General features: G+C 50.5%; 1 protein-coding gene across 3 annotated transcripts in view; it reads left to right on the top strand.

Annotated features, from left to right (window-relative positions):
- WDR7 (WD repeat domain 7) overlaps nucleotides 1-12,386 on the top strand; it is a 1,349,682-nt gene that overhangs the window by 311,862 nt on the left and 1,025,434 nt on the right. For all 3 annotated transcript variants that reach the window (XM_078674853.1, XM_078674855.1, XM_078674854.1), the window contains exon 14: nucleotides 4,780-4,994. In XM_078674853.1, the coding sequence (XP_078530979.1) occupies nucleotides 4,780-4,994 (215 nt within the window). The remainder of the gene's footprint in view (nucleotides 1-4,779; nucleotides 4,995-12,386) is intronic.

Raw genomic sequence — 12,386 nt, forward strand, 5'->3', positions numbered from 1 at the left:
GATTTTGTTCCCAATGAAAAATGGCCCTGTTCAACGTATTGCTTTGTGGGTGATACAAAGCAGCTTGAATATGGATGTTTTGGCAACCTGTTACTAATGTAGGGCTTGTAGCTTTACATGTAGGAGTACTCCGGCAGCAGTTGATAAAGATGATTCATGGTAGAGGCCACTGGCATAACCAAGTATAGACAGTACATGAGAGATAGTAGCCCGGACTTTGTGAGGAAATCCTAAGTGAGAGATACTTTAGGATGTGGTCCCAGATGGTCAGGCCAGGCAGCTAGTGGGTCCTACGCTAATAATGATTTATATAGCCCACTAAAAGAACATGCATTTTTGTTACTTAATGTAGGAAAGTAAGATCTAGAAGTCACCCCTAAGACAGGCCTTTCAATCCTGAAGGCAGGGTGCTCGGTTCTAAGTGTGAAGGTGCCCCTGCATGAGCAGGACACCCCTACAGCATAAGGAGTCCATTCTCCCGGGTTGTAAGTGAGACAGCCATATAACATAAAGAGGGGCACCGCGTCATTACGCGATTACCATCTCGAAACTGGCTGTAACGAATCCTACCATGTTTGGTATCCAACAAGTTGGAATCATACCCCCCACACCGTAAATGGTGTGAGAGGATGATTCGATGTGTGGGAGGTATGATTCCATGCACCGTAAACCTCCTTGGGGAGGCCATCGGTGCTCCCTGTACCAGTCTTCCAGGCCTGGACCGCAAGCTAGGGCTGCTACCGGCCAGACACGTTTCTGCCCTTCTGCCCTTCTGCTCCTGAGCCAAGCTCGGGCAGGGAAAGACAGAAAAATAGGTATCCTGTCACAGGGAGGTGTGACCACTTCCCAGACAGGGTTTAGTGTATTGGGGCAAGGTGGGGGTGCTTGCCAGCACCACATAGTCTGCGTGCAGGGCACACTTGGAGTATCCTCCCCCTTGTCCAGCCCCTCCATAGGGAGGGGCCCCTAAATGCTTTCAGCCCTTTCCTTAGGGTATTTTAAGGGCTTACCTGTGGGTGGGTCCCTAGATTCATCATGGGACAAGATACATTTCAGACACCACTTCTTCAACCGTCTGGGCACTTTGGATTTCGCTCTGGGCATTAAGGCTGCAACCAGGAAGACTCCTGATCTCCTCCCCCTGCTCGTCTTCTGCAACGTCTGTGCCTGTGCACCATACATGAACCTTCCAAGGCCTTTGGTCATTCAAGACACCTGAAGGAATCCCCCTTGAAGTGAAGGAGTCACTTCCCTGCATCTACAGGCACAACTAAGCTGACCGGTCTGCTGATCCTGGGCTCCCATGGACTCCGAAAGGCTCAGCAACGCAGGTGGTGGTCCTTCACTTTCCTCGAGGCTTGCCCTGTCCTCTCATCAAGTTTGACGCCAGTATCCCTCGTCGGAGATGCAGGAACCAAACCCCTGTGCACTGGTTCGACTTGCAGTTGCACAAGGCCTGTTGGCTTCCTTCCAAGATCTTCAGGCTCCAAGTAGACCCAACCTCCAGCATCTCCAGTGACCAAGATCTTCGTCCTCACCACATCACTTGCACCGTGGGCCTGCATCTCTGGTGAGCTGCTCAAGTTCCTCTCACGACCCCAGGCCTGTGGGCCTCTTCGGTCTGCAACATCAACCTCTCATGAGGACTGCCAACATGAAGCTCCATCAACGCCCATCCACAACACCTGGCCTGCTCTTTGGGCTACTGCGGCAGCCTCCTGCGATGGTCTCCCTGCTCCTCGCGGCCCCATCCACTCCAAATGGGACTCTTGGATCTGACTTGAGAAGGTAAACTTCAGCATGACTAATCTGGTGACTAGCTGACCTGCGCTCCATCGTGGTCACCCTGAACCTGTGACTTCAACCCATTGCAGTGAGACCAGATAGCCGAAGTTGATGCATTGTGCTTTTGGGTGCTATTTTCACTAAAATCTTTAAAGTTGCAAATCTCTGGTTCTACTGATTAATGTTTTTTGTTTTGGTCTTGTTTTATTATTTAACCGCATCACCGTTGCGGACTTTCCGACCGGGGTGCGGCCGAATCCGACGCGTGCGCAGATCGGCCTTCCGACGCACACGCCCACCGTGACGTCTGGCGCATCAAAGGTTAAAGAAAGCCCTACTTTTCTAACATGGCGTGGGATCCTGTTTGCGTGGTGTTCACTTTACTGCTGTTTGAAGTGTTGCCGAAATTCTTTATTCATTGCCTCTGTTAAGCCTGACTGCTCTGTGCCAAGCTACCAGAGCACAGATTAATTTAGGGTCGGCTTGTGCCTCACCCTCACAAGGATTGTGCCCAGTCAACCAACAACCCAATTTCTTACACATGCTCAAACTTCATTTCTTTAAGTTACATGTTTTCTGTCTTTGTGAGCTCACGGGTGAGGTGCACATGTCCCTAGATATAATATGTATAAAAGAGCCCTTTTTGGATGGTCAATCCCCAACCCTGCTTCCCAGGCTCCAGTGCTAGTGCTCTCTCCCTAAAACAGTTATGTGTAAATTGACATCCCCAACTGACAAGGACTTTATCCCCCTTAAAAGTCCCTAGTATATGGTACCAGTAGTACCCAGTGCATTAGTGGTAAAGGGATCTCCAGGTCTTGCAGCACTGTTTGTGCCATCCTGAGTGACCCAGGTAAACTACTGACCGCAAGCCTGCCATTGCTGACTGCAGGGACACTGTAAGCTGCTCCATTTCGACTTTGCCCTCATCATGTGTGGCGGAGTTAATGCTATGCTTTTAATATATGTCAGTCACCCCTAAAGAAAGTTTCCTGAGCCTAGGAGTCAGGGTGCCTTATATTAAAAGTATAGGCATGTAAGTGTAAGGTTATATGTCCCTATAGTGGCCTTTACCATTAAAGTACAGTATAAATGATAGGCGGTCCATAGGATAACATGGGCTGGCACCTAGGAAAACCATACGTTTGCAGCTCCATTATGGTACCGCCTAAATATGTCTGGTATCAAACAATGTGCCATCTTATCCTGGACACGAATTACGTGCCAAGGGTAATGTGGCATGCACGCAGGTGGTACCTTAGAGGTTGCTCACCTGGTTGCCCCAGCATCTCTATGCTCTGGCTGGTATCCCACACTTGCTACCGCCAAGACAGGATTCTGGCCTCCTTCCAGGGAGTGTGATCACTCCCAGGAGTCAGGAACAAAGACCTGGGCAGGAAGGAGGTCACACCTCCTGCTTCCCAGGAAGGCTAGTGAAGTGGCATATCAAGGCGGTGAGCTTCAAAGTCTACGCCACCTCTGATATGCATCAGACCTGACACCCAGAGGAGGAAACAGCCCTCCCACCACACCAGGAACCTTTGCACCCAGGCAGTTGGGAAATTGTTTTTTAAGTGGTAGAAATAGCGAGTTCTGGGTTGAAAAGCTGTCCCACATCTCGGATGTGTTTACCTCGAGCGGATTAGCCGCTGGTGCAAGCATCCCATTGGCCACTTGCATCCACACCCCTAAATCTAGGATTTTAGGGCTACCCCTGACACCGGTACCTCAGTTCTGAACAACCTGAATCGACGAGGACAAAGAAGATACCTGTGTGTGCGACAGCAGGACTTGCACCAAGCAAAAGAGGCTTTCTGTGCATTGCTCCTGGAACTGCCAGACTCATCCTAGGCTGACCCTTGTTTCCTCCAGACAGAGCGACTCCTGTGAGAGCCTGAAGCACCCTCAGACTCCCCTGGTCTAGTGGCACTAGTCCCCTGCAAATTGCAGGTAAAACAATGCTCCGGATCCAAAGAATCACTGACCATCGGGCCTGTCGAGGGATCAACCAAATCCTGATGAACTAGGGCCTTGTGAGAAATGTAATCCTGTCTCCTACAAAGTTACAAGCTATTGTGTTCCCTGGGACTACCAGACGTCGAAATACCTTTTCCCAAGGATTACAGCTGCCAAGGTTTGTTGGTCGCCAGTCCAGCATCGGACCCCTACACTCAATGCTGCACGTAGAGGGGGAATCCATCCAACCTTCGACTGATGTCAGCAACCACCTCGTTGTGTTTTTGCATCTTGTTCCCTGCAGCACAGTGTAAGCAGAAAAGCAGCTCTCCGGCCGGCAGCTCCCAATAAGCACCAGGGACAGGCAGGATAATTCTGTCTCCGGACTCCACTGGCCACAGAAAATTGAACTGACTGTCGTGACCTGGTCCAGGGGCCCACATCCCCCATACCCTGCTAATGTTCCACGCAACTCAACCTTAAAGTGACAGATTGTCACTGGTGGGTTTTCCCATTGACCGCAATGTTGAAATTTCATTTTATTCTTTTGCACCTATTTTATATTGCTTCTAAAATCTATAACTCTGGTTATATGTATTCTATTCCATTCATGTTGGTGTCTGAATTAAGATAAAAATAGGTTTTACGTTTGTAAATTGGTGTGGGATTTCTCTAAAGTCATGTCAATTACTTTTCATCCATGTTGGTACTCTGTTCCTCTAGTAAAGTTTGGCTATCTTTGCCACACTACCAGGACTGAGCTAAGGATGTACTATTGTGAAACCAAGGACCATCTTTGGGTTCTGTGGGTGTATTGCATGGTGAAAACTAACCAGCATCACCACATAATACTCCACCTTTCTACATAATATATCTGAATTTAATGTCATCTTTATAAACAAGTTAAAACAATGTCAATAGTAAAACAAACTGCCTTCTTGTTAGAAGTGCACTTTTAGTTATCGTTTTCTTGTATTGCTATTAATTGAGCTCACATTGATGAAAATATTGGCTTAATTTTAATTTTGTAATCTGAAGGTGCCTTGGACCGTTGTGTGATGGGGATCACAGCCGTTGAGATTTTAAATGCCTGTGATGAGGCTGTCCCTGCTGCAGTGGATTCTCTTAGCCACCCTGCTGTCAATTTAAAACAAGCCATGACTCGACGAAGCCTTGCAGCTCTCAAGAATATGGCACACCAGAAGCTCCAGACTCTTGCCACAAATCTGCTTGCTTCAGAGGCCTCTGACAAAGTAAGTTGCACAAAGTCAAATTTAATACATGTTTTATTTTCAGTTACTCAGAAATGAGTGTAAGAGCAATGTTACCTTAAGAGTCCAATCTTAATAGCTCAGATAAAAAAGAACTTCCTGAATATGGCCAAAACTAAATACAAGGGATCACTCCAAGACCAAAAGAGATGATTTGTTCATGTGTTAACATTTTAATCCCAGTTCTGACTCAGTCGTCGATCCCTTCTTATCTGGCAGCCGTACATTTGCTGTTACTTTGCTTAAAACACTTTTGCTGTACCTCCTGTCTGCTGTTATATGTATCTATATTCTTCTTAAGGCATAATATGGAAAATGGTTCATATTTTGAAAAACCTAATATTGGCGGTGAGAAATTCCTTAAGGATTGTGATTTTTGTTGAGGAGGTGGGAGCATTAAGAGACATTGACGTAATAAGACCAGCCAAGAAGGAGCATTATGAAGACCAGCTGAGCTGTCAGTGCAAGTCTTCACTTTTGACTTGTATCTCTTCAGAAATGTGGTGCAAGAGCGTGCCGTAGGTTTAGCCCATGGGGTTCACCACGTTTTATTGAAGATTCAGTGAGTCATGCAAGAGTGATTGGGGTGTATGTGCATTGAATGACAGTATTCAAAAAGTTGCCACCCAACCCTTCGATTGGTGCCCTGGTAGACTGTCAGCCTGGATTTACGCTGACCTATTTTCACCTGTGGTGGGAGGTACCTTTGTTTCTAGTTGTGGTTATGTGCCATTACTCCAGATGGCTAAGGATGTGATTAAAGTATAGTTGTTCTCCAAGTAGCTTTGTTAATATTATGAAACAGCATTTCAGGGATTAGGTCTTCTTAGGGTATTATTGAGCGATGGTGGAGTGCAGCTGACCGTTTTGGGTATTGGATAGAAATGGAGTAGACCATTATATGGGTTTGTTCTGTAATCCCGAAACCAGTAGAATGGCTGAATAACTCAGCAGAGCTCTTATGGAATGTGTGAAAAAGGTAGTGACAGCTGGTAACAACTGAAATAGCTAACTACAAAAACAAAGTGGTGTCTTAGACTGAAGGCACTTTCCACAGCAAATGAGGGACCTTTTGCAGTCCACAGAGGTAGAAAGTCAACACCAGTGTGAACAAGACATGTCTCATGTAACCAGAATAAAGATAAGGTTTATTGACCATTGAAGTCTGTCCTGCTTCCACTGGACTCAAGAGCAATGACAGAATAACTGCTCTCTGAAATTAAGCATCGAGATCCGAGCTTTCTGAACTGACAGAATTCCAAAGATCTGTTTCCAGCAGGAAGGGACAACAACAATAAAAGGATCCTAATACTGAAGACACACAACAACAACTTAATATACAAGATAAAGAGCATGCAGAGGAAATGGTTGAGGCACAATAAAAAACAGTTTTGCAGAAATAAGGTACAAAACTTGAAAAATCAAAGACCGTTAAAGTTTTTATATCTTCCTGAACTGCTTTAGGAAGACAGTTCCTACTTCACAGCAAAATCTTAAAATTTGCTAGGAAAAACATTTGCATGTTCACGTTCACGACCTTAACATTATCACTTTGGAACTCAACATTTACATAATTGCCATTTTATCCTGCTCATTAACTTTCTCCAGATCAGGCTCCACACACCTTCTTCCAATCTGGGTCTCCGATGACATCTTGAAATTATCTGGAAATACCAGGCATCCACTTCTTCTGTATTCTTAAGTATAAACTATAGGAAATGGTTCCACTCTTTTTTTCAAATTCCACAAATAATTATTTTCTGTAGTAGGGGATCTCTGTGTATAGTCATAATCTAGTGAATAGTCCCGCCCATGTGCGAGGACCCCGGCAATCAAAAATAATCTCTTAAATTGTCAGAAAATTGCAGAACTGCAAAGACACTTAATAGAGAATTTAAAGACAAATGATGCAGCCTATATCCACAGGCTACACTGTCCAGTACTTCAACTAGAAATTCCACCAAAAAAACCACAAACAGCACAGTCTGCCCAGTTTCTCCCATAGAGAAACTTGCCTCTGCCAGTAAAAGCCTCTGGAATGATAGAGAGGAAGGCATGGAGAGACAAGCCCCATAGGCTGCCATTATGTGGCTTAAATAGGATACTGTGCCTTTAAGAGAACTTTCCAGAACTTCTCCCAGTATCCCAGAATGCACAGCAGGTCCCTCTTACTTTCAGTTCTTTTTTCCGGCTCCTGCTAACAGGACCCTGGTGCATTGAGCTCTCCCTTTTTCATGGGTTTATTGGATTTTTGTGCACTTGTGGCTTTAAAAGTGTTTTCAGTTGTGTACTTGGTGCTTCCCTTCACTCCTGTGTATTTGTTCAGGCTTTTTAGGGCTCTAAAATGCCTGCTCTCTTCGACAAGTGCCCAGCATGTGGAAGGAAGAAGGCCAATATGGATCCACATGACGTCTGCATACTCTGTCTCCCTGAAGCACATGTCCCTGAAGATTGTGACATCTGCCAGACCTTTTCTACAAGGACCCTGAGGGACAGGCTGAAGATTAGGCTTCAAGGCCTGGAGGAGAGGCGACTGCAGGCTGCAGGTGGGTCTGGGCAGGCTGGGAAGGCTCCCTCTTCCCCTGCTGAGGCCTCTGGGGGGCTCCCCAGAGGCACGAAGCCCAGCAAACGGTCCCGGTCTCCGTCCACGTCGATCGCATCGACGGCGACGTCGAGAGGGATGACTACGGTGTGTTCCCCTTCTCCCCGGGGCTCCGGGTCGAGACAGCGTGGACGGTCGACGTCGAGAGGCCTGGGTAGGCCGCCGTCGAAATCACCGCCGACGGCAACTTCGTCGTCGTCGACGTCAGCGTCAAGCCATCGATGTCGAAGAAGGACCGACAGGCACCGGCGCTCGCCGTCGAAGCGACACCGCCGGTCGCCGTCGAGCAGACGGTCGCCGTCGAGGGGATCCTCGACATCGAGGACCGCGAGAAAACAGTTGACGCAGAGGAGGAGCCGACGCTCGTCATCGAGGACTGACCGTTCGTCGTCGAGGTGGTGGCGGTCGACGTCGAGGAAGAAGCACTCGACGTCTAGGAGACGGCGTTCGACGCCGGAGTCGCGGGGTCGACGTTCGACGCCGGTAAAGCGACGCTCGATGTCGAGCAGAAAGAGATCGGCGTCTCCGAGGCTTTCCGCCTCCCCTAAGCGGCGCAGAAGGAGTTCTGGCGCCAAAAGTCATGCTGGGTCTGGTGAAGGACGCCGGAGGCGTCGCTCACTAAGGAGGATCCTCCCACCAATCTGCCGCTACCTCCACTACCTCCACTTCCACCCACGGGGCAACCTCCGCCACCGGTCCCACCTCATGGGCCTGCTCCTCGGCCGGAGATACCTCCTGTCCTACCACCGAGATCGGGGTCACTGCCTCCGCTCCCTACTCCGCTGTAACAGGGGGAGTCGGTCGCCCCTTCCCTTAACGACCCCTGGACATCAGTACATGGATGCCAGCAATGACACACACCTCTTGTCTCCACAGTCTCCCGAGCAGATGCAAGAATGGTGGCGGCCCGACATGCAGGGACCGGAATCAGAAGACGAAGAGTGTGGTCCCTTTAACTGGACGGCGGCAGGAGAATGGGCGGAGCCTATCACCTCACCAAAAGCCGAGGAGTATGCAGACCAGGTTTGCTTGTTCACCGGAGGTCACGAGAAAGAAGGAGCCGGGAGGCTAGGAAGCTGGAGAGGAGCAGACGGAGACTTGGAGGGAGCGGAGAGAACCGAGGAGCGGACGGACATACCTGTGACGGGAGACCGGACCGGAGGAGAGGCGCCCTCGGAACACGGAGAGCCAGGAGACCAACGACAACACGAGCCGCCCAGCCGCACGCTAAGAGGAGGCGTGTGGCTCCGCGAGGTACGTAGCCGAATCTCGGGTTGGGTGAGAGGCAAGGGAGGCACGGGGACGTGACTGCGGCTCTGGGTTACAGTACTTGCGCTATCGTTATCCAACTGCCCTGCCCTTCACTATCACTCGTAGCCGAATTTCACTGTTGGTGTGCCCTCACTACCCTTCCCTTGCACGACTACTGTTGGACAGTTGATCTGATACTTGCCCTCTCACTTTGTCTCCCCGCCTCGAGCGTGCTGTGGGCGTCACGGAAGACGAAACACCGAAGAAGCTCCACCCGATCCCCCAAGACAGAGGACACCTCGGGAAGACGACAAACAGACCGAAGCCGATCCCCAAGACGAGTATCCTCTCGCCCTACTTGTACTGACTTTCTGTTAACCAAAATAAAACAACCGTTAACCAAGACTCGTATCCTGCCCCTTCCTGCCGCCAAGTTTACATCCGCCTAAGGGGACTCCAAAACCTAAACCCCAGGATAGGCCACGGAAGACGCCTCCACGGAAACCTGTGGAGCGCCCACGTACTGGGAGATCGCGCTCCCGTTCCAGGAGGAGGGAACGATCGCGCAACAGGTCGTCCACACGGTCGAGACGGCGCCACAGGAGGCACAGGTCTCATTCCCGGACAAGGTCTTCAGAGACCAGGGACTATTCTCCGACCTTGTCGGATTCACCGGAAACAAGGGTTTCACCAACTTTTGCGAGGTGCAGCGAAGTTGGGCATTTCATTGGCGGTGCCCACGCCCAAGACATCGGTGATCTTCGAGACGCTGCACCAGAAACATCTGTCTCGGCCTTTACTACCACTAGTACCGGGCTGGAAGATCCGGCCATGGACCTTTTTCTCACTCCGGCGGCGACTAAGGCGGCCCCCTCGAGACTGCAGAAAAAATACCGGGCTCCTGATTCGGATCCGGCTTTTCTAAGGGTGGAACCCCCTCCAGATTCTGTGATTGTGACGGCAGCTCGTAAAAAGCATGCCACCACTAAATCCTCCACAGTTCCGCCTGATAAGGAATCTAGGTGGCTGGATTCGTCTGGGAGAAAGGTTTGTGGGACGTCAGTGACTTCCATGAAGGCCGCGAGTGCCACGGCCTTGTTGGGGCGGTATGACCGAGCCCTCTGGGAATCTCTACAACAGTTTGTGTAACATCTGCCGCGTGACAAGCGAGAAGACTTCCAAGAGGTGTTGAATGAGGGGATGTTGGTGGCGAATCAGGTCATCAGTGCCGCAGCCGACTCTTCCCTGCTGGCGGCGCATGGTTTCTGCCATGGGATTAACCAGCGAAGACACGCCTGGCTCCGCCTCACGTCGCTAAAACCGGACGCACAACAAAGGGTTGCCAATTTACCATTCTCTGGCGAAACCCTATTTGGAAAACATGCAGATGATGAAATGGCCCGCATGAAGGCAGAGGCCGAAACGCTCACGGCGGTGGGTTTGGAAAAACCCAAGGAGACCAAGAAGTCGTACCACCCGTTCCAGCGGCGGTTCGGTGGCCAAGGCAGAGGGCGTGGACAGTCATAGGGACAACAACAGCAGCAGCAACAACAGCAGCACTTCCGAAGACCGTTCCAGAAGCGCCAGAAAGGCAGAGGCGGCCACCAGTCGGCAACGGCGACTAAAGGCCCGGCCGGGTCTAGGCCATGAGCGCTTACTTCCCATGCATCCGTTACCCACTCCGGTGGGGGGAAGCGTTCAATTTTTTCTGGCAGAGTGGAGAAAAATTACTCAGGACAAGTGGGTGCTGAATATTGTTTGCAATGGATACAGTCTTCGGTTCACCAGCCCGCCTCCATCAATCCCTCCGGTCAGCTCGCAGTTTCAGCTGCACGAGCTCCAGGCGGAGGCCGATATCCTGTTAAGGAAAAGGGCGATAGAAGACGTACCTCGGTCTCAAAGAGGAAGAGGTCTGTACTCCCGGTTCTTCCTGGTCCGCAAAAAGGATAGGAACGAGTTCAGGCCCATTCTGGATTTGAGGCAAGCAAACAAGTGGATTCGCAGAGAAAAGTTTTGCATGCTGTCGTTGCATCAGATTTATCCTCAGCTGCAACGGGAAGACTGGCTGTGTGCCATAGACCTACAGGATGCATACTTCCATGTGCCCATTGCACACAAACACAGGAAGTTCCTGCGATTCCAAGTCGGCACCAATCATTATCAATACACAGTACTGCCATTCGGACTGAAGTCTGCGCCGAGAACATTCTCAAAGTGCATGGCGGTGGTAGCAGCACACCTGAGGAAGAACAAGGTGTTTGTCTACCCGTACCTGGACAATTGGTTGATCAAGGCCTCCTCCTTCTCGGAAGCGCGAGCACACTTCCAGAAGACGTGCGTTCTCCTGAACAAGCTGGGGTTGCACATCAACATGTCCAAGTCGGTTCCGACTCCGGTCCAGTGCATACAGTACTTGGGAGCCTCCATCAATACGCTGTCAGCAAGCGTGTCTCCTTCGGAGGAGCGACGATTATCGCTGCTTCGGAAGGCTCAGGGTCTTATGGCCGCTCCATCTGCAACAGTGAGGACGGTGTCTTCTCTACTGGGATCGATGGCCTCTTGTATCTTCCTCACGCCACACGCACGGCTGCACATGAGACCATTGCAGGAGTGCTTGGAGGATCAGTGGGATCAGAGGAAAGGATCTTGGGACGACAGGATAAGACTGTCTCTGCATGCTCTTCAGTCTCTGAAGTGGTGGTGTTCGGCGGAGAATCTCCTGAGAGGGGTTCCCTTCCACAAGGACATTCCCACGCGGACTATTGTGACGGATGCGTCTCTCCTCGGCTGGGGGGCGCACTCCGGAGACTTACAGATTCAAGGGACGTGGTCCCCGACGGAGTCCACGTACCACATCAATTTCCTGGAACTCAGAGCTGTTCACTTGGCACTGAAGGCCTTTCATCCGTCCTTGCAGACCAACTCTCTGCTTGTACAGACGGACAATAGGACCACGATGTATTACCTGAACAAGCAGGGGGGTTCGAGATCGCGCACTCTGTCGCAGGAGGCGCAGGCGATCTGGCATTCGCTTCTGGCCCGAGGACTGACGATTACGGCTACCCATCTGCCAGGTGTGCAGAATGTTCAGGCGGACGCACTGAGCAGACTGATTCAGGAAAACCACGAATGGGTCATAAACGACGAAGTACTAGGAGAGGTCTTCACAAGGTGGGGAACTTCAGACGTAGATCTGTTCGCCACCGCCGAAAACAGCAAATGCCCAGACTTCGCCTCCAGGTACTACCAGCGGCGGACACTGGGGAATGCGTTATGGATCAACTGGTCAACAGCTTTCTGTATGCTTTTCCACCCATTCCCCTGATTCCGGCGGTGCTAATCAAACTGTCCCAGTCCAGGGCGCGGAGGATCTTGATTGCACCGGAATGGCCCAGACAGTGGTGGTTCACGGACCTGCTTCACCGGTCTCTCCTTCCGCACATACGGCTGCCGTGCAGGCCGGACCTTCTCACGAAGTTCGGGGGACAGATGTTGCACCCCAACCTCTCGTCTTTGAGTTT

The sequence above is a fragment of the Lissotriton helveticus genome, chromosome 2_1, assembly GCF_964261635.1.
Source record: "Lissotriton helveticus chromosome 2_1, aLisHel1.1, whole genome shotgun sequence".
Lineage (NCBI taxonomy): Eukaryota > Metazoa > Chordata > Amphibia > Caudata > Salamandridae > Lissotriton > Lissotriton helveticus.